Below are 25,851 nucleotides of genomic sequence, written 5' to 3'. Positions count from 1 at the left end.
TGTGAGATGCAGAGGCTGAAATTAGAAATAAATTCAAGTAAAGTAAGGCACGTAATTTTTAGAGTAATGAATCACAGCAACAACTATCTAATGACTAGCTGGTCTCTTTCATCACTTTTTTTCTACCTTCAAAACTAGATCTCTTTCTAAACATGTACTTGCTCAAATAGAATTTGTAAAAGCAAGGCCAAGTTTGATGGTGTAGGATTGTTGACCTGGATTTGCAGAAAGCTAAGCTAACTGAACTGGTAACAAAGGAGTGAACAGCAGATTCATGAGTGCTTAAGCAATAAATCTTACCATAGTAGGCTGTAGGGCACTGTTGCACTCATACAGGGTAGCCTGCTTTAGTCCACCTACAGTAGGAAGCAAGTGCTCCTACACAGATCACACTCCTCAGAAATAGGGAATTGTGCTGGTGCAAAGAGCCACCAACTATTACCAGCTTGAGCCAATCCAGCAAATGAAGTGCTGTAGCACTGATGGAGCTGAGTGTTGATAGATCATGTATGGGCTGTTGGATAATTATTTTTTTCCCCACATGCCATGTTATGTGAGGGAATACATTGTTGAGGCAACTCTACAAAATCCATAAACCTGTGAAGAAGTATACACATCTAGAAAGCAGGGCTGGTTAGTAACTCATCAGTGACAGTAAACAGGACTCTAGACTGACATCCACTAAGAAAAACCTCCTTTAATTCATGGGTTTATCTTGTTGCCCATTTATTGGGCAGTAATGTAGTAAACGTGTGGTCAAAGTACAGTTCTGTAGAATGGAGTACAGAGGAGAAATGGGGCAGAGAACTGAACAGCACCAGTGAGCATGCATGACAACCAAGTGGGCAGGCTGGGATGTGTAGTGCAAGTAGGGATGGTGCCAAGAACACCACAAACCAAACAAGAAACCACTTTCTTACACCGGTAACATTTTATTTTGTCATCTTCTGATCTTGCCCCTCCTGCTCCAAGCCTTGTACACCCTGTACAGAAGTCCACATATTTATACTTTGAGTGCAGCACTGCACACATGGTGACAACTGTTTCCAAAAGGCAGTGTGTAACTACTGTATGTAAATCACAGTAGAGCACTGCATGCTGTCTTACTACTTCCTGACTGCTTTGCTTATTACATGGAAGAGGCAGCTCTTGAAAACACCCTGGCCATACAGTGTTTCCCATCATCAGGACTGACGTGATTCTGGTAATAACACATACATATAAACCTGCCTGTTCACCAGGCACTGCAATGGCTTCCCTGTGAATTTCAGTGCCAGATACCAATTTTGGTAAACAGGAAAAATTCAAATGGATGGCAACATGTAGCCTATTTTCCTGCCTGCAAAACTACAAGGAAAAGGTCAAGTTTTACAACTTTCTGGAACAGCGGATCTTTGGATAACAGAGATTCTGGAGAACATATTCTGTCAAAAAAAGGAGTAGCATTGCTTGTGCTGTTTCTTACTATTTCTGTAACATCTGTTTCATCTCTGGAGCAAAGGAAGATATTCCCTATGACCCAGAGATCATACCATCATGTGACTTTACAAAAAATGAACCGTTTTGACCTTTTCCACACAGGAAAGCCACTGCTAATATATCTCATCCATATAAAGGAAGCAGTATTGAAAAGAAACAGGTGATGTAAGATAAAGGAGACATCTACAGTGCTTACTTGCAGAGAAAAGGATGCTATGGGAGTGTGGGCATGACAAAGAACAACACACTGGGGCAAGGCAGTTCAGTGGATCCCAGGCTGCAGCATTACCAACACTGCAACTGTAGATATGCACCATCTTGCAGCAAGTTTGTTTCCCAGTTGAGCTTGAAACAAGCTATCTTCAGAAGACCCACACAGGCCAACATTTTACATTGTCAGGTGGTCTCCAAAAGGCCAGTGAATCTCCAAAAGGCTGGAGAGTATTTATTCTGCACTGGGTGGGAAGACCTTCCTTATACACTCAATGTCCAGTACTAAAGAAGACAGATACCAGGGGAATATCACGTTCCTGACAAGGAAGATAATGTCCCATCACTTCCAAGCAGACCAAAGCTTATATGCTATTGTTTAGTGCCAAGGCTAGACATCAGTGTATGAATTACAGACTGCTGTGTGCAACAGACTGGAGCAGTAAGGTATTTGCTCTTCTGTGGTATCCTTGCTGACAACAGATAGGACAGCTAAAGGGCAAACTAAAGCCTTTGTGTTCTGCATGGTGCTGCTTAATTTTTTGTGCATACTGTGCAAGAAAGGTTCCTCCCTTAAAGGGACCTAAACACTGTGCTAGTCAGACTCTTATAGGGAGAACTGCTTAGAAAGAACCCTGGTCTCACCCATCAGGAAGAAGACAAAACAGAGCTGCTGTGCTGGAAACCATTAAACAATTAGCTAATGTGACCCAAACTGAGACTGCAACCAGAGCAAAGACCACATTGGGTACACTGCTAGTCCCACTGTTCATGGGAACTATACCAGGAGAGGTTGCCTCTGTACCACAGCTTTGGTTCATAGTTTCTCACAACTGACCAGATTCAACAGTTTCAAAATCCAGGTCACAGAGCGGAATGAAATCACAGTTCCAAAGGCATTCAGTTGCTTATATTAGTGCTGTGGGTTATGAGACTGACAGAAGTGGGGCTTGTAACTGGAACGCTTTAGGATTACTCCTTCCCTTCTTCCAGGGATTTATTTCCGGCCTCGCTTGTGGCTGGATTTTGGAAATTTGGCTCTCTGTGCAACTTGGGGCTCCCCCTCCTCACTACTCTCGCTCTCGTTGTCTACCCGCTGTGGACAACCTCTCTTACTTCTCCTCATTTTCTCAGCTCCAGCGCTGGAGAGCTTCTTGGCAGCCAGGGACCCAGTTCTCTTCTTTTTGCCCCGGGTCAAAGGATGTTTCTTCCGTTGCTTCCTCTGCTCTTCTCTTTGGCGGATTTTCATTAGCTTCTCAAAGCTTTTGGTGGTACTTGTGTTCACATCAAACCAATCCTGGAGGGTTAGAAGGCAACAGGTTGGTACTAATGGAGGAAATAACATACAAAGACTATCAGAGCTTATAATAAAGGTGCCTCTGCGGGACAAGGGTTTGTTGAAATGTGAGATCTGGAAAAGCAAATGACTAAGACAATTCTCTGTTCCTTGAAGTTCTTCCTAAGGTGTCACTGTCTCAGAGGTGTCAGATTTGATTTAGCAATTGGCTAACTAAAGGCAGGGAAAATGCTGAAAAGCTGAATTGAACAGCAGCAGCTTGGGACAAGACCTGTGATATGACAGAACATTTGCTCCCCAGACCAGCGCATAACAGCTACGTTTAAGCATATTAAATGCCACTTGAACCCAGGACCCTGTTTCCAACAGTAAGCAAAGAAAGAATATAATAGGGCAGGCATCTAGCATTTCCTTCCCAAGACACCCTCCTCACCTTCAACAAACAGGTTTGAGGACTTCAATTCTGCCTGCCTTACCTCAGCATGCACAGAGTTGATGTGATACTTGACCCCACTCTCTGAAACAAATTCTTTCTCACACAGGAGACACTTGTATTTGCCAGCCACAAAATCTCCCTGGCAACAAAACAAAAGAAGAATACATCACCAATTGCTGCTTAGGAGGCTGATACACCTATATATTGTACTTCAGTCTTGCTCAGCAGTAAGAAGTAGTCTCTTATTCATACTAGACTATGCTTTATCTACAGGAGCACTCACATTAATTGACCAGTTATACTCACAAAGCATAGAACTGCCCTGTGAGATGTTATAAGGTCTCAAGCACTGTATTTGGAAAAATGCTCTTTTAGCTGTGAAAGTACAGGTAGGACTGCAACTTCACTAAAATGCATGCCATTAAGATGCTCCCTCCTTCAGTGTTTGCAACGGCAACCCCATTAGCACATATGGAAGCACTGAAGTTGTGAGGAATTCAGATTAGATGGCAGGACAACAGCTTGAACAAGCAGATAACTGATGAACAGAGACAGTCAGGATGTTAAAAAAAAAAAGACGAGTACAGGAATGCTACCAACCAAGGTACATGTGCCAAGATGAGATTTGAGTCCTGAGACACTGCCATATACAGATTCACAACCCTGAAACAGAAAAAAAAATTAAAAAAAAAATCAAATGTCTGTATCAGCATCAGCAAAACTCTATTTAGAAATCACTTCTTCCTGGATGAAAAAAAGACTTACTCTCTGGAACAAAATTCCCAAAGGGCTGAGAGAGGTAGAGGAAGGGAGACAAGTTGTAAAGAGAAGAAAGCTCCTTGTAAATAAGACCTTCAAAAGGGACTTAAGATATCAGTAAGTTAAATGTTTCTAGTTTCCGAGCATGTTCAGACATAATAAACTGACTTCTGTCACAGTTACAATCACTCTCTATCTAAAGCCTGAGTAAAATCATAGAGTCTGCATTTTGCCTAAAAGGCAGCAAAGATTCATTTGAACAAGTACAGGGGCAAGTGCAAGACTCTACAATCTCTCCTGCCCTGATCTTTTATCTAGTGGCATAGAACAGAAGTACTGTAACTAACATCAATAGTCCCAGTTAAAGGGCAACTTTAAGGGCCTAACCCATGTGGGTTAGGTATCAGTCTCAGGATACTAGAACTTGCTCAGCCAGCAGCCCACAATCTGAAACGGAAGGTTAGGTGCAAGACATGCTTCTGGGTTACTGGTCAGTGAACTAGAACGGCTGCTTTCTGGGGTCAGCTCCATATAAAACATCATGCTGCAATTCTTATACTTGGAAATGGCACGAGCCTGAAAACTGGGGAGGGAGATCTGAGAGTGGGATAGGGACGGGGTAAGTCCTTGTCTCCGTATCAAACCCAGATGAAAGCCACTACTGACCCTCGACTATCTAGCAGTATGCATCACATGCATCATGTGCACTACTAGTTTCTACCAATGTGGCCATTTCTTCTCACTGAATCTGACTGGTGACCGCTGCACAGGATTGTAAGAAACTATGTGCACATGCATAAGCAACCCTAGACCAGGATGACATTCGTGAGTCCTTCATAGCGCATTTCAAGCTTTCAAAGTAAAACTAAAGTGCTGTGCCAAAGTTCCTTTAACCTCAAAGTTTTGTCTCTACTTCTCCATCCATTCCTCTATAATTAAGATTTAGAACATCTGCTAGACAGCTGGAGCCTGTCATTTTTCCACTGCTCAGTCATACCTTCAATTGGACTAGCACCTAGCTGGATGTGAAAGCTGCATCAGTCTGACACAAAGGTACCAGGTCTGAAGGGGACAAACACATCCCCAAAGGGTTCATCCCTAGGGCAACAGTACAAACACTAACTGACCATACTGAGATGAAGCAGAACTCGTCTCCCACAGAAAGAGAGACAAACTGCAGTTTCAAGGCTGTGGAAAGCTCTTGGCTCATACAGACCTGACATCTGCCCCCTTTGAGGCTTCAGAAAGACTTAAGGATTACCTGATTTGGACAGTGGACTCTTCGGTACATCTTTATCTCCGTTTTCCATTTGCACAGCACATCTTGACTAAATGTGGGCAGTCCAGGACGAGTATATTTCAGCTGAGATGAAGAAATGAAATCAAAAGCTGTAAGCAATGCTAGCTACGCGTTGTGACAAGCACATTCCCTTCTCTCCTATTTTTTTTTGACAGGAGTACTATTTCTTTTCCTATTCTAACAGACAAATTCTCAATTATCAGTCTTCTCCCATCCTACTGCTTCTAAAAGCATAACTGAATCTGGAAATCCCCTACAATACCAGAACACAAAACTTCCCACACCTTTGACTACAGTTCCTCCAAATGTACTTACCCCATTGAAATCATGAATCATCCTTTCCCCTTGGGTTTCCCTTACAGCCTAAGAGTTGCTTCTGGAGACTGCGTGAAGCCTGACAAGCTATGAAATACCACTGCATGGTGGCAGCAATTTGCAGCCTCTGATTTGTGAGCAACATGCTGCCTATAACTGCTTTCACTGCTTGTGCCCACTGAAAATTACAGCTCCTATAGCAATAGGACTTTAAAAGTCATTATAACCTAACTGGATAAAATACCTACACCACAACAATTGCTAAAGTAACAATACCGTAATCGAAGATCAGAGAGGGCAAAACCTGACCTCTTCCACAAGAAATTACTTCTTCAATATTAATTTCCATGGACCATTAAACACTGGCAACTCTGGGGAGATACCAGTGCAAGACTTATCTGATAGGCAGAAAGACTCAAACCCTGTAGAGTGTTTTTAAGACCCTGTACCTTCCGATCATCTGGAATCAAGTCCTGCAGCACTTTTCTCTTGGGCCACTCTTTGGCCAGCTCTTCTCCAGCTAGCTCGTGGAGATAGTAGATTGCCACCTTTGCAGATCTCCTCTGAACTCTCCCTGTATTATTTGGCTCCCGTTTTATTTCCTTCAGGCTTTCTGTTCTTCTCTCCTCATGGAAGAAAGTGACCTGCAATGAAGACCAAAAAAGGGGAGCCTCATTCACCAGTTCCTATTTCAGCTACAGTAAGTATTGTGAATTACTCTGCCAAATCCCTCAAAAAAAAAAAAATATGCTGAAGCAGCTGTGGTTCACTGACAGGAGTGCATCCCACTGCCAAGACAGACCCCAAAATCTACTCAGGGACACAGCAGTAGGGTCGAAGTAGAAAGTTTCGTGCAGCCACTGGTCTTGAAAGGGTAACACATCTTTCACTGTAAAATTTGCATGGACAAGTATGGTATTGCCTCTTCTGCTTCAGTGATGGGTCTTCTAAAAGCAAAGAACTCAAAAATTACATGTGCATTGGTTTTGGTTGGGATAGATCTAATTATATTCATAGTAGCTTATATGGTACTCTATTTCGGATTTGTGACTAAAGCAGTGTTGATAACACACCAATGTTTTAGATATTGCTGAACTGTGCTTACACAGCATTAAGATATTTTGTTTCTCACACTACCCCACCAGTGAGTAGGCTGGCGGCACACAAGCAGCATGGGGGGGAAACAGCCAGGACAGCTGACCCCAACCGAACAAAGTGATATTCTGTACTATGTGATGTCATGCTCAGCAAAAAAAGCTGGGGAGAGAAGGAGGAAAGGGTGGGTGGGGGGAATGTTTAGAGATATGGCATTTGTATTTTCAGGTAATCATTACATATGAAGCCCTGCTTTCCTGGAAATGACTAAACACCTGACTACTGGTGGGGAGTAGTGAATGAATTCTGTATTTGTTTTTGCTTGTGCACACAACTTTTTCTTTACCTATTACATTGTCTTTATCTCAATCCACGAGTTTTCTCACTTTTACTGTTCTGATTTTCTTCCCCATCCCAGCAGGGGTGGGTGAGTGAGCAGCTGTATGGGTTAACCCACAACAACATGTTAGCATCGTTCTTCCATGGAGCAAAAGTCAGGCTGCCAAGTTTACTGCTGACATAGAGACTTACTATTAAAAACTTCATCCTAGTTACAAAGGAACAAGGACAGAATACTACAGAGATACAGGAAAATGCAGAGATTTGCTATCTCTAATTATCCACCCAAGAAGCAAACAGAAGCCTACATGAGTCTCAAGTATGAATGGTCTGAATTACCACAATGCTATCCTGATATCTATGGTAATTTGCACTTACCGGCCCATGCTTAGATCGGAGATGGTAGACAAGACCTGCCTTTGATTTGTATGCTTTCCCACAATGATGGCACTTCATCGCCATTTTCTCCAGCTCAGAAGCAGCCTTCCCACATTTTTTAACATGATATAGGTATCCCATTATGCTAGTGAAGCTGCCTGTGCAGCCCTGTCAACGTAGAAGGAAAAACACATGGAGCAAATTCCTTCCTGTTGCTTCCCTGGTAATGCATCATCCCTCCAAAGTCTCTCATGTCTTAAAAACATTAACTAGGATCTTGAAACAAAGCCATCTTTTGCCATCATCAAAAGCATATCCAGCAGAACTTTCATAATATTCTATGTTCATGCATCTGATGCTGTTCAACTTAAGATACTTTGACAATGCAGCTTACCTCCCTTGTACACTTTAGTTTTCCCATACGCTTCAAAACCTTCCGAAGGCGGTCTCGTTCAAGCTGTTCATCCAGTTCTCCTCCCTCCTTCACAACTGGCTAAAGCACAGCAGAAGGATGAAAGAAAAATACAGGATGCTCAGCATTTATACTGAAGGAAAGCTTTTAAAATAATTAAATCCCTGCAACTTGTGATTTTGCAAAAGTGTATTTAATACCATGATCCCTGTCTATAACCCAGAAAACCTGAATTATCTTTAAGAGGAGTAAACTGTCTGAAAACCACTTTGCAGATAGCTATGTATGAACAAAGCCTTGAAACGACATGGTCTCAAACTAGAGTTGCTGGTAAGGACATGGTCGTGTATTTCTATAATTACTTTTCTACCCTTCTGCCTAGGGAAAGTATTGACTCATCTCTAGACTGCATCTTTAATGTTTACTCGTCCTACCATTTCCACTTAGGTTATAGCTAAGCAGACTACCTGCTGTAATAGTAATTCATCTGTGATAAACTACAGCTAAAGTTCTTCTCTATTCTTTCTTCAGTGGTTATTACATATTATTTCCTACATTACCTTATACTAAATATTACATCTAGATTGACTAAAAAAGTTAAAAACAAAAAAAGTTAAAACTGGGTGACAGACCTATTCCTCAGGACCGGAATATGATACTTGGCCTCTTTCATTTACTAGTACAGCTGTAGCTTCAGAAATCACAGTACTGGTAACTACATAAATGTAACACTAATGAATTTTCTAAATCTTACCCAAACTTCTGAATAACCTTTCCAAAAGTTATAATGTTTCTTTAAAGTAAGAGCAAAGAAGAAAACCAGACTGCAGCATTTGTAACTTTACAGCAAATAGGCAAAAGCTAAATAGCTTTTTCTGCTTTTTTACCTTTGAACATGGTGAAGAACTAAAATCTGGTCTGGTCTGCTCTGGATGCAGAAAAACTGCCACTTTCTAGCAAAAGACTGAAAAGTGCAGTCTAATGAGCAATGGACTTTTCCTGATTGAGAATGCCTTTTATGTGTGACATATAACCAGCCTAAACAGAAATTAATCTCTTCTTTCTAAGATGCAGCATCCCTATCTTTTCTGGTAACATACTACAGTTTTTCCAGATCTCCAATCTTAAAATAATGATAATAGGTAAATGAGAATTGAGCACCTACAACATTTGCAAAAACACAAAATATTCCATTTCTGTGTGCAGCAGGGAAGGAATGAAAGACTATCTTGCCTGTAAGACTTTCAGATGCAGAGCAGTCGTGTTACCTGATTGTTATGGTCTGCCATGACATGGTATTTCATCCCTCCTAAAGACTTCAGCTGCTTCCCACAGTGATGACATGTGAACATTTCCTACAAATAATCAAGGACATGGTATGTTTAACTGCAAATTAACCAAAGCAGTGGGAAAGTCTCTGGGAGAAAGGAGCACAAGAGCAGAACATTTTATTCAGGCCTGGTAATTGCCCATTATAAATAGAACAGATTTTACAGAAACTAAAATCTAGGGGAACAATGAGATAGGTATGCCTCTATTCACTACCATAAAACTCCAACATGCTGAGCAAGAAGCACCACCTGCAGCTTCTTAGAGATGTATAAAAGGCTTTTGCTTAGGATTAAACTGGTTTAAAATGCAACACAAAACAATGTACAGGCATTTCTACCAGTAATATGAAGAGAATACAGAAAACATCTCTCTTGTCCTCACCTGCCTGCAATTTAACATGTGTTTCTTCAGTCCTTCTACAGTCTTTCTCACCACAGCCCGGCACGTTGGACAGGTAACTCGACCTTTGTCCTGAATTTCCAAAGACCACTGCTCTTCCATACTACCTGTCAAAACAAAGGATTTGCAATAAAACGGCAAAAGCAAAATCTCTTTTTCCGTCAGTATGCTCGATGTATCCTAGAACGAAATGAATCATATGCTAACAAACTTGTGTCCTTCTACACTTCAACAGTTTTAGCTCATTTGCAGCTTTAAATGTGTCATGTGACAAGGCATACATCTCTCTTTTTGGAATATCAATTGATAAAAACTCCTGACGCTATCATCCTCTTGTGAAAAGACTTCTTTTGTTTGTTCAGCAGAGATTTTTTCTTCATTTATTTTTATTACACAATTACTTTCACATGCAGGGTAAACTCTTCTTTTGGCAAAAGGCTTTAGACAAAAGTAGGCACAGATGTGACTGAATAATTTTGGGACAAAATCCATGGTTCAATTCTACTAAATAAATGTTTAGAACTTTACTTGCGTTAGACTGTGGTTTTGGCACTAAAAGTGAACAGAGCTGCACCACCACACTAAGACACTCAATGGCCAGGGGAAAGTACCCTGTGAGGCACGGTTTTCAGTTCCTGGTCTCTTTTTGAAATGTCAAGCACTCACTTTAGCCAAAAGGATTATAAATTACTGAAACGCGTTCTGGGAAGAAAGCGGCTTATAAGACACCTACTTGAATTCTTATCATAAAAATATCTAAAAGCTTTTCTGCTTGCCCAGGAATAACAGGAAGGGTTTGTCTCTCCTCAGTGGTTAGCAGGAAAGTCTGCAAGTCAAACAGCACTTGGCAAAAAACTGCGTAGTTAATGAGCGCTGTGAGCTACGCATACACTTGATGAGTAAAGGCTAGTGTTATTTTTCTAGGACAGACTTCTTCTGTCTCTGGCTACCAGAAGAAATGATATGGCAGCAACAGCTGAAGTTTTTCCTGCAAACATATTCTGCTGAATAAAAATGTACAAATATTTTTTGAGTTTTGCATTGAAATTACTTAAACAGAATTCTTAGTTCAAAAATGATTCCTCCATCACTGTCCCATTATGCAATGTTTTTAGGGTTAAGCCATGCAAAACTATTTTATCAGGCAGCAGGCAGTCCCTCCAATACTGCTCTGCAATATTGCAGCAAGATAGCAGCCACTTCTTTCGTGTCAACAGCAAATTGAACACCAAAATGGAAACATCAGAAACACAGATGTTACACAGATTCAACTGATAGAATTACACTTATCTCTTACCCACTTTATAAACAATTCTGAGCAGCTATTCCTTCTTACCTGTGCCATAGGCTTCTGGTTCTTTCTGAACACAGTGGCCTTTCGTCTTGGAGTTTTGTTGTGCTCCAGCTTGCTGTTTTTTTCCTGCTATAACAAAGAAAGACCAAGAGACTTAAATTCTGTGAGCCATGTTACAAAAAAGGGGAGCTTGGCTAGGAGTTTGCTATTCAGTCTGCTGTCTCAAACTTACATGTTCAGACAACTCAGACATGTTCAATGCTTTTTTTTTTTTTCTTTTTGAAAATCCATAAAGGAATTTAAAGATTATAAACTCTTCTCCTCTCAAAACCCATAGCTATTTACAGCTGCAGGCATTAGTCTAATCCAGACATTTGGGATGGCCTCAAGTTGCACTAGGGGAGGTTTAAGATGGCAAATAGGAGACATTTTTTCTCAGAAAGACTAGTTAGGCATTGGAACAGGTTGCCCAGAGAGGTGGTGGAGTCACTATCCTAGGGGCGTTTAAGGAAAGGTTGGACGCGGTGATTAGGGACATGGTTTAGTGGGTAATATTAGTGGTAGGGTGATGGTTGGACCAGATGATCTTGTAGGTCTTTTCCAACCTTCATGATTCTATGAATGACATCAGCCATCTCTCAGCACAACCCATCAGGCCCCATGGGACTTAGGTACGTCCAGTTTGTTTAAGTGCTCTAACCTCATCTTCCTCCACCATGAGGGCAAGGGTTCCTTGCTCCAGACTTTTCATCTGGTCTCAGGTGCCGGGGATTCCTGAAGTATGGTTTAACTGATAAAGCCTGAAGCAGAGGAGCCACTGAGTACCTATGCCTTTTCCATGTCATTTGCCACCAGTTCCTTAGCTCTATTCATAGAGTACCCAATTTGGTAGGACCATCAAGTCCAACTCCTGGCTCCAGACAGGACCACCTCAAAAATCAAATCATATGTCTGAGTGTTGTTCAAATGCTTCTTGAACTCCAGCAGCCTTGGTGCTACGACCACTTCCCTGGGGAGCCTGTTCCAGAGCCCAACCACCCTCTCAGCAAAGAATCTTTTCCTGATATCCAACCTGAACCTCCCCTGACACAGCTTCATGTTGTTCCTTTGGCTCCTATCGCTGGTGCCCAGCACCTACCCCACTACTCCCCCCCCCCCCCCCCCCCCCGCCTTGAGGAAGCTATAGACCATGATTAGTTCTCTCTTCAGTCTCTTCTGTAGGCTGAACAAATCAAGTGATTTTAGCTGCTCCTCACATGTCTTCTCTAGACCTTTCACCATCTTTGTTGCCCTCATTTGGACACGCTCTAATAGTTATATATCCTTATATTGTAGCGCTGAAAACTACAGACAGTACTCAAGGTGAGACTACATCAGCACAGACTAGAGGGGGACTATCACTTCCCTTGACTGGCTTGCAGTGCTGTGCTTGATGCACCCCAGGATCCAGTTGGCCCTTTTGGCTACAGGGCACACTGTTGACAATTTGCCATTGATCAGAACCCCCAGATCCCTTTCCATGGGGCTGCTCTCCAGACTCTCATCCCCCATTCTGTACATATAACCAGATATATTCAGCAGTGCACCCACATTTTACCTACTTTACTTGTAGAAACTTTTTTTTTGCCTTTCACATCCTTTCCCAGATTCAAGGTTGGCCTTGGCTTTTGTAATGTTACCCCTGAAAGATTAGACAGTAACCCTATACTTGTCTTGTGTTACATACTCCTACTTCCACCTCTTGTACACTTCCTTTTGCAATTAACCACTGATTAACAACCCTAGACTGTTCTTCCCCTACTTCCTACTTTTTTCCACCCTCTGATGGACTTTAAGAGAGACTGAAATCAGAATAATCGTCACCCACCTTAAAACAGACACTACTCATCAGTATCCTACAACATACACAGAATCAGAAATAGAGTTGGAAGATATCAGAGGATAGCATTTGGACAGAAAGGAAGTCTGAAGTACCTGAAGGTCTGTTACTAGGAATTAGTTATTTATATTACCAGAAATCTTCTGCTTCTTCTTAGGAGAGTCTTTAAGATCTTCACCTTCCCCTTGCTCAGATTTCCTCTTGCCTTTCAAAAGTACTTCTCCTGCTAACAAGCAAGAATAGAAATGCTTCAGTCTTATTAAGACTCAGCCTGGGTAACAGCTTTGTGTCTGTCTGCTGCCTTAGTTTTTCCTCATATTCAATACTTCTGAAGAAAAAAAAAGTTTTTGTGAGGCAGTTGGACACCAGTGAGCTAGATATAGTCTTCCAACTCAGGAACATTAGGCACTCCATGGCCTGCAATCCTCCAATACAGAGGACATGGAAGAAACAGTGCCATAGCATGGTTTGGGGAAATTGTACTCCTCAGGAAGAGAGAAACAGAAGGTGCTAGGTTATATCACAAAAAGCTCAACCACACATACAAAACTGTGAACAGAGAGACAATAGCAAGTGCAGAAACATGAATAATGTCCTGTCTACCCGTACTATTTCCTAGGCTACCAAAGACCTGAAAAGTTGGCATCACTCAGACCTCCCTATGCACACAGAACACAGAGTCCCGCATCTCTCCATGAGCACAGAGAAGTAAAAAAAGCACAATGGCAAGCAGGGGAAACCAAACTGGGGATTCAAAGAAACAGACAACTTCCTCCCGGGTTTGTCCCAGGAGATCCACCAGCCCCACCGTTGAGGTATGAAAACCACCAAGATGAGGCAGACTGGGGTGGTGGTGAGTGTGGTTTTAATGCCTAGGATTATGGGACAGATGGAACGCAAAGGAAGACCATTTAAGTATTACACATGACATCAGAGGATGTTTAGGGGAGGTATCAAAGACAGGGAAAGGAAGGGAATGATGTGGGGAGGAACACATGGGAAAACAGAGGAGTAAGGGGATAAAAGGGCCACCTGCTAGTAAACATACGGTTGGTCAGCATACAAACCTGCCCATGCCTCGCACTGAATCAGCAGAGTTTCTGGGTGCTAGACTCTGAGGGACTCTGTATTCTGTATGCACGTGTTCCTAAGTGTCTGCAGAGAGGTCTAAATGCCAGCAACTAAAGTGACACCACAGGTCATATGGGCCAGTATGCCTGTGGTGCCACCAACTGGAGAGTTTGTGAGCATGTGTGTGTGGCAGGGCAGAAGGGAAAGATCACAGTGGAAATAGGCTACCAGAGTGATGAGGGGAATCCCAGACAACTGGCAGACAGCAGAATCTGAGCCTGTCTGTAAGGAGGTCTACACTAGCAACTGGAGTGGTTCTGTGGGCTTCAGGAGATAGTGGAGATAGTGTGTTCATGTACCAGCAACTCGGAAGACCAAGAGGCAGAGGCCAGCTACTGAGTAAACTTAAGCATCTCTACACTAACACACACAGCATGGGGAATAAACAAGACGAGTTAGAGATGCATGCATGCCTGCAGGGCTATGGCCTAACTGGCATTATGGAGAAGTGGTGGGATGGCTCTTGTGACTGGAATGTTGGAATGGAAGGATACAGGCTGTTTAGGAAGGACAGGCAGGGGAGGCGAGGAGGAGGTGTAGCCCTCTATGTCAATCAGCAGCTGGAGTGCGTGGAGCTCCGCCTGGGGGCAAATGAGGAGCTGACAGAGTTTATGGGTAAGGATTACAGGGAAAGCAGGGACAGAGGACATTATAGTGGGAGTGTGCTACAGATCAAATGATCAAGAAGACCGAGCAGATGAGGTCCTCTGTAGACAGAAGCAGCCTCACATTCACAAGCCCTGGTTCTCATGGGGGTCTTTAAACACCTCGATATCTGTTGGAGGGACAACACAGCAGGGCATAGGCAATCCAGCAGGTTCCTGCTATGCACTGGTGATAACTTCCTTCTCCAAGCAACAGAGGAGCCAATAAGCAGAGGTGCTATGCTGGATCTCATTCTCACCAACAAGGAGGAGGTGGTGGGGAATGTGAAGCTCAAGGGCAGCTTTAGATGCAGTGACCATGACATGGTGCAGTTTTGGATTCAGAGGTAGCAAGGAGGGAAGCACAGCAAGCTCGCTACCCTGGCCTTCAGGAGAGCAGACTTTGGCCTCTTCAGGGATCTGCTTGGTAGGGTACCATGTGACAAAGCCCTGGAGGGAAGAGGGGCCCACAAAAGCTGGTTAATATTCAAGGACCACCTCTTCCAAGCTCAGGAGTGATGCATCCCAACAAAGAGGAAGTCAGGCAAAAACGCCAGGAGGCCTGCATGGATGAACGAGGAGCCCAGAGGGACCCGTACACGCTTGAGAGGCGGCCCTGTGCAAACCTCAGGAGGTTCAACAAGGCCAAGTGCAGGGTCCTGCATCTGGGCTGGGGCAATCCCAAGCACAAATACAAGTCTGGATGGAGAATGGATTGAGAGCAACTCTGCTGAGAAGGACCTGGGGGTGTTGGTTGACAAGAAGCTCAACGTGAGCCAGCAATGTGCACTTGCAGCCCAGAAAGCCAACCATATCCTGGGCTGCACCAAAAGAAGTGTGGCCAGCAGGGCAAGGGACATGATTCTCCCCTTCTATCCCGCTCTTGTGAGACAGCACCTGGAATACTGTGTTCAGCTCTGGGGCCCCCAGTAGAAGAATGACATACAGCTATTGGAACAAGTGCAGAGGAGGGCCACAAAGTTTATCAAGGGGATGGAGCACCTCTCCTACAAAGACAGGCTGAGGGAGTTGGGGTTGTTCAGCCTGGAGAAGAGAAGGCTATAGGGAGACCAGAAGCAGCAGTCTTCCAGTACCTAAAGGGGGGCTACAGGAAAGCTGGGGAGGGACTCTTTATCAGGGAGTGTAGTAATAGGACAAGGAGTCATGGCTTTAAACTGAAAGAGGGTAGGTTTAGGTCAGATATAAGGAAGGAATTCTTTACTCTTAAGGTGGTGAGGCACTGGAACAGGTTGCTCAGAGAAGCCGTGCATGCTCCATCCCCAGAAGTGTTTAAGGTCAGTGTGGATGGGACTTCGGGAAACCTGGTCTAGTGGAAAGCATCCCTGCCCATGGCAGGGAGGTTGGAACGAGATGATCTTTAAGGTCCCTTCCAACCCAAGCCGTTCTATGATTCTGTGAAACAGAGTGCCTAAGTCCAGCTACAGGTGGGATCCACACAGAGATACACATATATGTATATATAAATGCTTTTTTTCACTCATTAACATATCTTCATCCTGATCAGCCAGGGAGGGAAACAGGATGGATGCCATTGCTGCTGTTTGCAAGAGTGCTTGAGCATGTATGTTTGTATTGATCTGTGTGTCTGGCTGTATATAGATATATATGTTGCATATATGTGTTTGTACCTATGGGATTATATGCTCAGTCTTGTTACTGGTTGGGCCTGAGGGCATGGAGCTGCAGCGATGTCACCTCTATCAAGCTACCAAATTTGGCCCTCTCTGCAACGGGATGGAATACAGATTTGATTTAGAGAAAGGAAAAAAATGCATTACAGAATGAAACGCCACATGGGAAGTTTGAGATACAGTTCTGAAGCCAGGAAATCTGAATGTCCCTACAACAACATAAGATCCCATCCACTCCACATCAGAAAAATCTTAAGGAACAGAAGTGGGAAAACAAACCAAAGAAAAACATCTAAAAAAAAAAATCTAACAGCCATAAAAGCCATGTTTAACCCAGAATACTGCTGAATGGTCCACTTCTGTACATTTTAGTGTTGCTTTGTTCTATTATTAAAGTTCTCACAGCATATTCCTGAATCAATTGCCAGAACCCCTACAGATCTCTCTTCTACAGATAAAACTGAAATCAGTCACAGAATCATTACTTTTAAGAGACAAGTCACTCAAAAGGAACTGCGTAACACCAGAGAATTTTACATATGTTTCTGCAACAGAGGAAGTTTGTCTCTCCTAACACATAAGCATCATTACCAAGATTGTAATTTGTGGCTGAACTTCAGCATGTCTTTCAGAAGTCATCAAATCTCTCACAAAAGAACTGAAGAGAAAACCAGTTTCGCATCGAGCAAAGAGTGATGAGTACCTTTTTTTGCTGAAGATTTGTTAATGCTGTTTTTTATGCCTCTCATTTCCAACCAGTAGGCAGGCCTGCGAATGGTCCGCTTGCTTCTGGACTCTCCACTTCCGTTCACTTGACTCTTTGGTGAGCCAGAAGAAACGTTGCTGGTTGTCTCATCATAATTACTGCTCAGTCCTAGGACAGTAGTTTCCACCTCCTCAAATTGCTTAGACCTGGAAAAGTTCAACTTGAAATTATTTATATATAAATATATACACATACACGTATATACATATACACAACCATAACAGCTTGACAGACAACGTCCCTTTCATCCTCCCAAGCACTCTAAAAATTCAGCTCACGTCACCGAATCTCTTGAGTTTTGTACACTGAAAAGTACTAGCAAGGCAAAATGTAAAAAGTGGTATTATTCAATACCATATCTTTTAGAGTTTGACATTAGAAAGCTACCCGGGAACACTAGTAAAAAAAAAATCATCCTACCTCAGCACGTCACCTTACAGATTAGGCACAAGCTCATCACAGTTTAAAAATACATATTTAAGCAACCAGTGTGGATCTCACAAGATCCTTATCAAACAAAACAAAAATTGTTGCAGCTCTTAAATTTAGACAACTATGTAAAGACCAGATATAGTTTTTCAAGAGGAATCTCTTAGTCCTCCCCCAGTGAAATTTGACATGAAACATTCACATACTTTTTAGTTCCCAGAGACCTCTTGGCTTTCTGTTGTCCGTGATGTACAGGCCTGGTATCCTAACAAAGCAGAACAATTCGCATTAGCAATATAATTTTTCTTCTTGCATGCTTGTTTTCCAACCAAACACAATCACCTGCATTTTAAGGATGTGCATACCATCCTTATGCAACCTGTTGTCTTTGGCAACCAGAACTTGTTCTGTAGCAAGGAACCCTTTCATTTCCAGCTAAATTAGAACTGTAATCAAAACAGGGATGAGCTCCTCTCTACTTCCCATACAAAATCCAATCGTACCCTTTGGACGGGGGCATGAAGGAGTTTTCTTGGTCTCCAGTTAATTCAGTGGTACCTACTTTCTGCCTATGACTTATCACATCATGACAAATACTTTAGATTGCAACTTACTGTTTTTTCTACAGTGCCTTTTTCCTTAATAATTCCTGCATTTTCCATGCCAAGGATGTTGCCTCCAGTCTCTTTTAAGTTTTCTTTCCATTTTTATCTTAATCGTTTTATCATATTCCATCAGTTGCTGTTTCCTTTATCCACATCACATAAACTTTTTTCATTTAGCAAAGATTTTTCGTCATTTACTGATTGCTACTTCTTATGCTCACAGAATGGTTTGGGGGTGGAAGGGACCTTAAGATCATCTCGTTCCAACCCCCCTGCCATGGGCAGACACCTCCCGCTAGACCAGGTTGCTCAGAGCCCCATCCAACGTGGCCTTAAACACTTTCAAAAATGAGGCATCCACAACTTCTCTGGCCAACCTGTTCCAGTGCCTCACCACCCTCAGAGTAAAGAATTTCTTCCTTATATCCAAACTAAACCTACGCTTTTTTTGTTTAAAGCCATGATTTCTTGTCCTATCACTACACTCCCTGACAAAGAATCCCTCCCCAGCTCTCCAGTTTCAGAGTTATCAAGGAGGTGTTAGTAAAAGCAGGAAGTGTCCCACGCTACCACGACTGTCCCTATCCCCAAGGGAAAACCCCTGGGATCTGGGGCAGGTATGACAGGCTTAGTACCTTTTAGAGGACTCCCTGTTTCAGTTCCCCATTTTCATTTTTTCCTCAGTACTTCACAGATAACGGTCTCCTACAGTAAAGGCCTTTCAGACAAAACGCACGACCAGCGCCAGAGGAGCCAGCAGCGCGCTGCTGCCGGTCCCTCTCTCGGCCGGACAGCGCTGGACACAGCCGTCCCGCAGCCATCCCGCAGCCGTCCAGCCGCTGCCGGGCTCCAGGCCTTCAAACAGAAAGCTCGCGGCTGCGCGTCGCGGGCGGCTCTCCCGGCGGCCCAGAGCGGGTCCCGCCTGCTGCCCGCCCCAACGCTCGCTCTGGGACGCAGCCCCAGCCAGCGGGCGGCGGTGGAAGGACCGGGCCCGCTCACCAAGCCGGGGCCCGCGCCGGGCCGGGGCGCTCCGCGCCGGGCCCCCTCTCTTTACAGCCCAGGGCCCAGCAGGACCCTCGGGGCGAAGAGGAGGCGCCCCCGCGCCCCGCCGCGGGCTGTTCCGGTGCCGCCGGCTCGCTCCCGCCGCCGGGCTCCATCTCGCGGCGGCTCCCGGCGCCGTGTGCGCTCCCCGCAGCCCGGTCGCAGGCCCCCCGGGCAGCTGCCGACGGCGCTGCTGGCGAGGCCCCCGCGGACTCACCGAGCCGCCACCACCCCTCATGGTGCCGCCGCCACGTCAGCACGCGCCCCGCACGCACGCGCGCGCGCGCGCGACCGCGAGGTCGCTCCTTCCCGGCCGCTTCCGGCCGCCTCCTCACGGCGGCCGCGGGCCCCGAGCGCCGCGGCGCCGCGCCGCCGGCTGCCTTCAGGCCGCGATCGGGCCGCCCCGTGCAGGGAGGCCGCGCGAGCCTGCGGTACGTAACCGGCCGGCGGCGGAGCAACGATGCGCGTCATGGCGGGAAGCTGTGAGGCTGGTCCCCACCTCCCCCCCGCGCCCCGGAAGAACAAGCGGCTGCTGGGAAGATGGCGGCGGCGGCAGCGCCGGTGTGCGTACTGGTGCTGGGCATGGCCGGCTCCGGGAAGACCACCTTTGTGCAGGTGAGAGACGGCAGCGGGGAGCTGTCGGTTTTCCTGCCGCTGTCTCCACGTCGAGCAGGGCCTGACGCCTTCTCGTGTCCCTTTAGCGACTCGCGGCTCACTTGCACGGCCAGCGCTGCCCTCCGTACGTGATCAACCTGGACCCCGCCGTGCACAGCCTGCCCTTCCCTGCCAACATCGGTGAGTCCCGCCGCGCCGACGCGAGCCCGGCTCGCTGGTGCTGTGCTGGGTGGTCGGCAGCTTGAGGCTGGTGAAAGATGGAGGTGGTCCCGGATCAGAGCTGGCGCGTATTTGTCGAGTCCGCAAGAACAGAGCAAACGCCTTTTGCCATAAGGAAGTTAACCCTTTTTTTGGTATACTGTTTTTCTTACGTTTCGCGGAAGGGGAGGGAGGCTGTGTTACGTAAGGCATTTGATTAGGCTATTTATCTTCTCTTTAAGAGATACCAAGTCCTACCGCGAAGAGGGCTTAATTTTTTTTTTCTTGATTGTGAATTTTTAGGACCGAAACCGTTCTACCATTGCATTTGTACATATTTTATATTATTTTCTGTGGTTTAGTGTGCACCTTTTCTTTTTCCCCTTTGTTTGCAATGAGCGTTTTAGCAGATTCAATCAGGTTTCCTATTTTCAGAGCTGTGGTAGCTGTATGTGCAACCAAATAACTTTTTAAAGCTCTTTAAAAGACGTTGATTTTAGAGAAAATAACAATAAACAGGCTTTACGTGTGGCCATTCCAAAAGGTTTGCTGTTCCTAAAAGCTTACCATACCAATCCTTAGGTTTGTGAGGGTTCTCTCTTTCAAACTTTCTAAGGTTTGTCAGTCTGTTTCTGTAGAAAATAAGAAAGGTAGTGGTACCAAAGTGTTTTTATTGATGTCAGATGTCAGATGAAGAATTCCATAATGCATTGTAGTGCTGGATCTTGCATAAAGTGGATCTTTATGCAAGTGGATCTTTATCTCACTTAACCTGGTGCTGTTTTGCATGAGTTACAGTGAATTTCATGTATATGACGATAATCTGTTAGATTTTATTTATTCTACTTGTGAGATTTTTCCTGTTGGTTCTAGATCTATTAGTGAGGAAAAAGGAGACTTGCTAGAAAGGGAAAGGCTTTCACCAGTCTGCAAATCGATAAGAGATAAGACTGTTTTAAAAGAAATGTATTAAAACTATTTATATGTATTCCCACTTTAGATATCCGGGACACTGTGAAGTACAAAGAAGTCATGAAACAGTATCCTTTTTTTTGGTCTTACAGTAATCTTTGAAATCTTGGATATTGTAAAAGTTGCGTGTCACTTCTGCACATCAAGATGAAGGGGACAGGGGGCATTGGGGATTGCAGTAATGCAGACTAGTGCGTGATCAGAATTTTTGACTGTACTTCTTACATGAGAGATTAGAAATACATGTTAAACAAGATTTGACACTTAGGTGTAAGAAGTGGGCTAAAAGTGTTTCTGCCTAATAGTACCTTTTTTACAAATAACATGCACTCCATCCGCTTTTCTTGTGTGCTTTTACTTTTCATGGGGGAAGCCAGCAGCTTTTTCCCCATTTATTTACAAATCTCATGTTATTTATTATTAAAAATATTCAAATTACTATTTGCTCATAGTAAGTGAAGAAAACTATTTACACATTGACGGTAATCAAAGCGCTGTTGTCTCTCTGAATCTGTAAGACATCGGCCTGGGGGCTTACACTGTACGGTAATTTGGTAACTGTAGTTCGGTAACATTACACTAAAATGACTGCAGTTCCAGAGAGGTATGGAGGTCCTTTGTTCCTCAAGTAATAGCCTTTGCAGATGGAGTTAATATACAGTTTTTGGATTTGACATACTAGCATGACTCTTACATTTACTCTTTTAGGGAAAAAGAAGGGATGATGGAGGTTAGGATTATGATTTTTGCTGTTATTTGATAAGGAGTTGCTAGCAAAACATCCAAACATAAGTTTGAATTTAGTATGTAGATGCATTTCTTGCTTTGCTCTCTCTGTTAGCCATCATTGGAGTTTAAGTATCTCATCAAATAGCGCTTAAGGGGCGTGTCTGTCAGCGTGTTTGGTTATATAGAGCAGTACCCCTAGAAGACTGTATGTACTAATGAATCAGTGCTGGTTCTTGTGAAGTAAGGAAAATACAGGATGTAGTTAAGAGTCTTTGTTTCCATGAACATAATTAGTATAGACCCATATGTGTGAAAAATAATTTTGAAATCTTCAAGACATTTTGAGCGTCTCTACAACGTTAATTCCAATTCTTTCCATTTAAATTCTTCTGTGAATGATTTGTGTAAGAAATCTTTTAATTGTATTTTTGAAGTACATATTCTTAAAAATGAACTGAATTCAGGACATTTTTAAACTCTGAGTTACTGGCTGTGCTGTTAATCTTTTTTGGAAAGACAATGATGGCTTTAGTATATAAGTGCACTTTTTTTCTTTTTTTCTTTGCCTGAGATGGTAATGCTTGAATAATGGCAAGAGGAAGCCACGGTGTAGCTTCTTTTGTCAGTCACATGTGTTTTAACAAATAGCAAGCAGTCCTTCTCTTGCACAGGTACTGCATCACTTAATTGTGAGACTTAATTGTGCATGGGGAGAATTGTCTTTTGCTGCAAGGTATCCAACACACATTGTAAATGGCCAACTACTATCAGAATTTAAAAATAAGCCCTCTGAGGTCTGTATAGTCATCTGCTTTCCTAAATGGAGTGTCTAGATATGGGCTGGGCCCAAATGGTGGAATAGTGACCTCTCTCAATCTTTTTGCTACAAGATTTGATCAGGTATGAGGTTGTTCCTATGTGATACTGAGCTATGGATACTGTGCTGGGGACTGGATTTTTTTGTGTAGCTGGAGCTTCAGAAATCACTTTTGTTTAACCTTTAAATATTGTTTTGAGAGTTAATAGTATTCTCCCAATTTTGGAAAGCAGCCAAATTTCATTAAGTCTCATTTAAGGGAGATATATCTTTTTTTCCCCAACTCTTTTTTTATTTAAAATTCGGAAGTTGTATGTACAGAACGTCAATTCTTAAGTCTTTGTATATAACTATTCTGTTGCGTGACGTTCAGTATAACATCATCTTTTATATGATTGCTCAGATTTTGAAGTAGGGAAGCTCACTTCTGGAAACCAGCTAAGTTTTCCTAGGGTTATTTGATAATTGACTATTCTCATAAATCTTAATGCTAAATCAGCACTGAGATTGAATCCTTATTCATAATATTAAAGCAATGCACGATCTCTTAGGAAATAGTTAGGGAACAACTGCATTTATTATACCATTTGTTTCACCAGGTACTAGATTATGGGTAAAATTAAGGTCATTTTTGGCATATGCATTGTGTGAGTATTTTCAAGCCATCTATTTTCACACACTGAAAGGCATAGACTTCTAGCTGTTTTGATACATACATGTGTCATGTGTGGCTGTGCAATTTAATGTTTCTGTTATGAAATGACTATTCGTGTTTCCTGTTCTGAGCCTAAATACAATGTATACTGCTTCTTTTCCAATCAGGTGATGAAGTTTATTGAAAAAAGACAAAATGCATCCAAGTAAGTATATTCTACCAATTTTTACTATTCTGGAATCAACGTGGCAAAAACACGTGAAATGGTTTAAATATCCTAATTTAATTCTAATCCTAAAAAAATGGATCTCTGCGTGTTTTAAATATCCTAATTTTATCCTAATCCGATCTCTGTGTGTTTTGTAGTTGTCTTTCAGTCTTGGTATAAATTTAATCTGTAAAAGGGCATAGAATTAGCACAGGGTACTAGACTCGTTTGCATACATCAAATAAATGTCTACTGATTCCACATCTGCTTTTCTTGTCTTCATTTAGACCTTCATTTTTTTACTTAAGGTACTGTTCAAATGGGCAACAATTAATTTTTGTTCTGAAGAGTTTGTAATAGTCAAAAAAAAAAAAAAAAGCCAAATTGATGTCTTTGACTCTAACAGAATCTTAGGAGAATAAATGCTTCTTAGTCACAAAATTCACTCAGGAAATTTTCAGGTGTGTCCTTAAGTCTTGTCACTGTTTGGGAAAAGCTCTTCTGTTCTGATCAGAATAATCATGTGATTTGCTCTTCTGTGCCTGTGTTAGTCTAGTCATGACAGGACCTTGTGCGTGACTAATTTTTTTCCCTTTTTGTTTGTTGCGGGTGACTTCTTAACAGGTATGTCATTATTGACACACCAGGTCAAATTGAGGTGTTCACATGGTCAGCATCAGGAACCATTATAACTGAAGCTTTGGTAAGTGTATTCTACATAACTTGACATTGAGGTTATGTGGAAAAAGTGCCTATTGAACAGCGTGCACTTCTAATTAAATTGTATTTTTCCGCATGCTTCCAGGCTTCCTCTTTTCCTTCTGTTGTTGTTTATGTGATGGACACCTCTCGCAGTACTAATCCTATCACCTTTATGTCCAACATGCTGTATGCCTGTAGGTAAGAAAAGCTGAAAATGCAATCCATCTTTTTTGATTGCTTTGTCTCCTTGCTATTTATCAGGGAGGGATGGGGGGGGACCATTTGTTTAGATTTCATGTGAGGAGCTTTTCAGTTGAGGAGAATATGTCCACTTAATTTCTTGGAAATGTGGCTGAGAAGAAGGACCATGTCTTTTTGTCCGTGGTAAAGGCATAGTCAGAATGTTACAATGGCTATATCCAATTTGTTTTCTGACTTGAATAATGGATTTCTTTTGTTAAAGTAAAAATGGAGCATACATTATTCAATATGTGAATTCCAACGTTAACTCCTTTTACCACATTTCTTTCAGGTATTGACTGTAGTTAAGTTTGAGGCATGATGATTCAAACTTAAATTTTTGACAAGTAGAGATTTAGCAAACGGAATTTCTGCCTGTAATCTTTTAATTTGCAAAGTCTACAGATCTACAAAGTCTCTAAAGAGATTTAAAGGTGATACACATCTTTACAGTTACGGCTATGACAATGTGTAGGGCTGTCTACACCTATAAATCCTTCTGATGCTTTTCACGCTGTGATTTATACTTGTGGGAGCACTCTTGTGCGTTGCTGTGTTGTCCTGTTCACCCCAATGAAGAATATACGGGTGGGGACACATCCCAAAAATGAAAACAGAGAACAGAAGTAAGAAAAATGTGTCATTTTTAGAGTATGTGATTGTTCGTAAGCTCTTTGTTTTTTTTCCTTTGTTCCTCAACTGTTACGCAAATCAGACAATAGTGTAACAGTATAGCATCTCCTGCTAATGTGTGTTCAGCAGCTGTTTGAGTTTATGGCTTACTGTAGCTTGTCCCTTTTAATACATAGCAGCTTGTTGATGAGAAAGCCCTGTCTTTGCTCTCGCTTCTTAAAATCTGTGACTTTTATTTGCTCTTTCTGGCAATGTTACTAGACTCTTCAGGTGTACTAGATATGAAACCACTCAACTTTCCCAGTCAAGACTGAATTTAGCTGTTGATTAAAAGCACCATTGTGGATAAATCTTGCTTGAGTCTGGGATTTGTCTTTGTTTAGCATCTTTCTGTCTTAAAAGCTAGTTTGTTGCAATAGCATTTACGTGCTAGTTTTTTTTTTTTCCTATTTAGACTAAGCTGTTACTGGGAATTAAAAAAAACACAAACCAAACAAAAAACATACTCGTTCCCTTTTTAGCGTTATGATACTTCCTATTGAGATACTTAACCTGCTGTTTTGGTTATTGTCTGTCTCAGTGGTTTCCCCATTGGATAAACAAAATAATTTAGGTACCAAAGGAGGTCTGGAGGTCATCTGGTCAAAGCTCCCACTGAAAACATTAAATAATCCATGAGACTTCAGTTTGATGATGGATAGTTAGATTACATCTAACTAATTGCCTGTTGCTTATAAAATCATTTATCTAAAGATGTATCAAGATAGGCTAGTTTGAGTCCCTTCTTGTAAACCCACAATATGATGTCACTCCTTTTTTATTATTCTTGAGGTTTTCAGTGACTCTTCTAGATTTGTCTTGAGCTCAGCATGGTATGAGGTCATGTGAAC

General features: G+C 42.7%; 2 protein-coding genes across 12 annotated transcripts in view; one reads left to right on the top strand and one right to left on the bottom strand.

Annotated features, from left to right (window-relative positions):
* Positions 1-912: 912 nt before the first annotated feature.
* On the bottom strand, positions 913-19,507 carry ZNF512 (zinc finger protein 512). Of its 7 annotated transcripts, none has more exons than XM_083829482.1 (14): positions 19,410-19,507; positions 17,753-17,811; positions 17,055-17,263; positions 13,058-13,147; positions 11,088-11,171; positions 9,734-9,858; positions 9,289-9,375; positions 8,003-8,101; positions 7,609-7,776; positions 6,246-6,440; positions 5,443-5,544; positions 4,023-4,085; positions 3,463-3,561; positions 913-2,986 (listed from the first exon to the last, which is right to left on the bottom strand). In XM_083829482.1, the coding sequence occupies exons 1-14, from the start codon at positions 19,428-19,430 to the stop codon at positions 2,687-2,689; spliced, it is 1,701 nt and encodes a 566-aa protein (XP_083685608.1). In that variant the 5' UTR covers positions 19,431-19,507; the 3' UTR covers positions 913-2,686. The 7 variants fall into 7 exon arrangements, with proteins under 7 accessions (XP_083685608.1, XP_083685607.1, XP_083685606.1 ...); XM_083829481.1 differs by having other exon boundaries at positions 13,058-13,150; positions 19,410-19,506; XM_083829480.1 differs by having other exon boundaries at positions 11,088-11,174; positions 19,410-19,506.
* GPN1 (GPN-loop GTPase 1) overlaps positions 19,429-25,851 on the top strand; it is a gene marked incomplete at its 5' end in the record, with an annotated part of 20,237 nt that continues 13,814 nt past the window's right edge. The window contains 7 exons of one of the 5 annotated variants that reach the window (XM_083829488.1): positions 19,617-19,807; positions 19,894-19,987; positions 21,006-21,045; positions 22,540-22,606; positions 23,346-23,383; positions 24,011-24,089; positions 24,192-24,286. In XM_083829488.1, the coding sequence (XP_083685614.1) occupies positions 19,733-19,807; positions 19,894-19,987; positions 21,006-21,045; positions 22,540-22,606; positions 23,346-23,383; positions 24,011-24,089; positions 24,192-24,286 (488 nt within the window). The other 4 variants (XM_083829487.1, XM_083829486.1, XM_083829489.1 and 1 more) reach the window with 4 other exon arrangements.

The sequence above is a fragment of the Anser anser genome, assembly GCF_964211835.1.
Source record: "Anser anser genome assembly, chromosome: 3".
NCBI classification, from domain to species: domain Eukaryota; kingdom Metazoa; phylum Chordata; class Aves; order Anseriformes; family Anatidae; genus Anser; species Anser anser.
The sequence above is the reverse complement of the archived record's forward strand: the minus strand, read 5'-3'. Positions and strand labels throughout refer to the sequence as shown.

What these genes read in the sequence shown, in the direction of transcription:
- ZNF512 (XM_083829479.1), bottom strand. Translation starts at nt 19,430, where the DNA reads ATGAGGGGTGGTGGCGGCTCG. An exon ending in CAAATCTTCAGCAAAAAAAG is followed by an intron (nt 13,151 to 17,054) that starts GTACTCATCACT and finishes CTTGCTTGTTAG; the next exon opens with CAGGAGAAGTACTTTTGAAA. An exon ending in GAAGAAGCAGAAGATTTCTG is followed by an intron (nt 11,175 to 13,057) that starts GTAATATAAATA and finishes TCTTTGTTATAG; the next exon opens with CAGGAAAAAAACAGCAAGCT.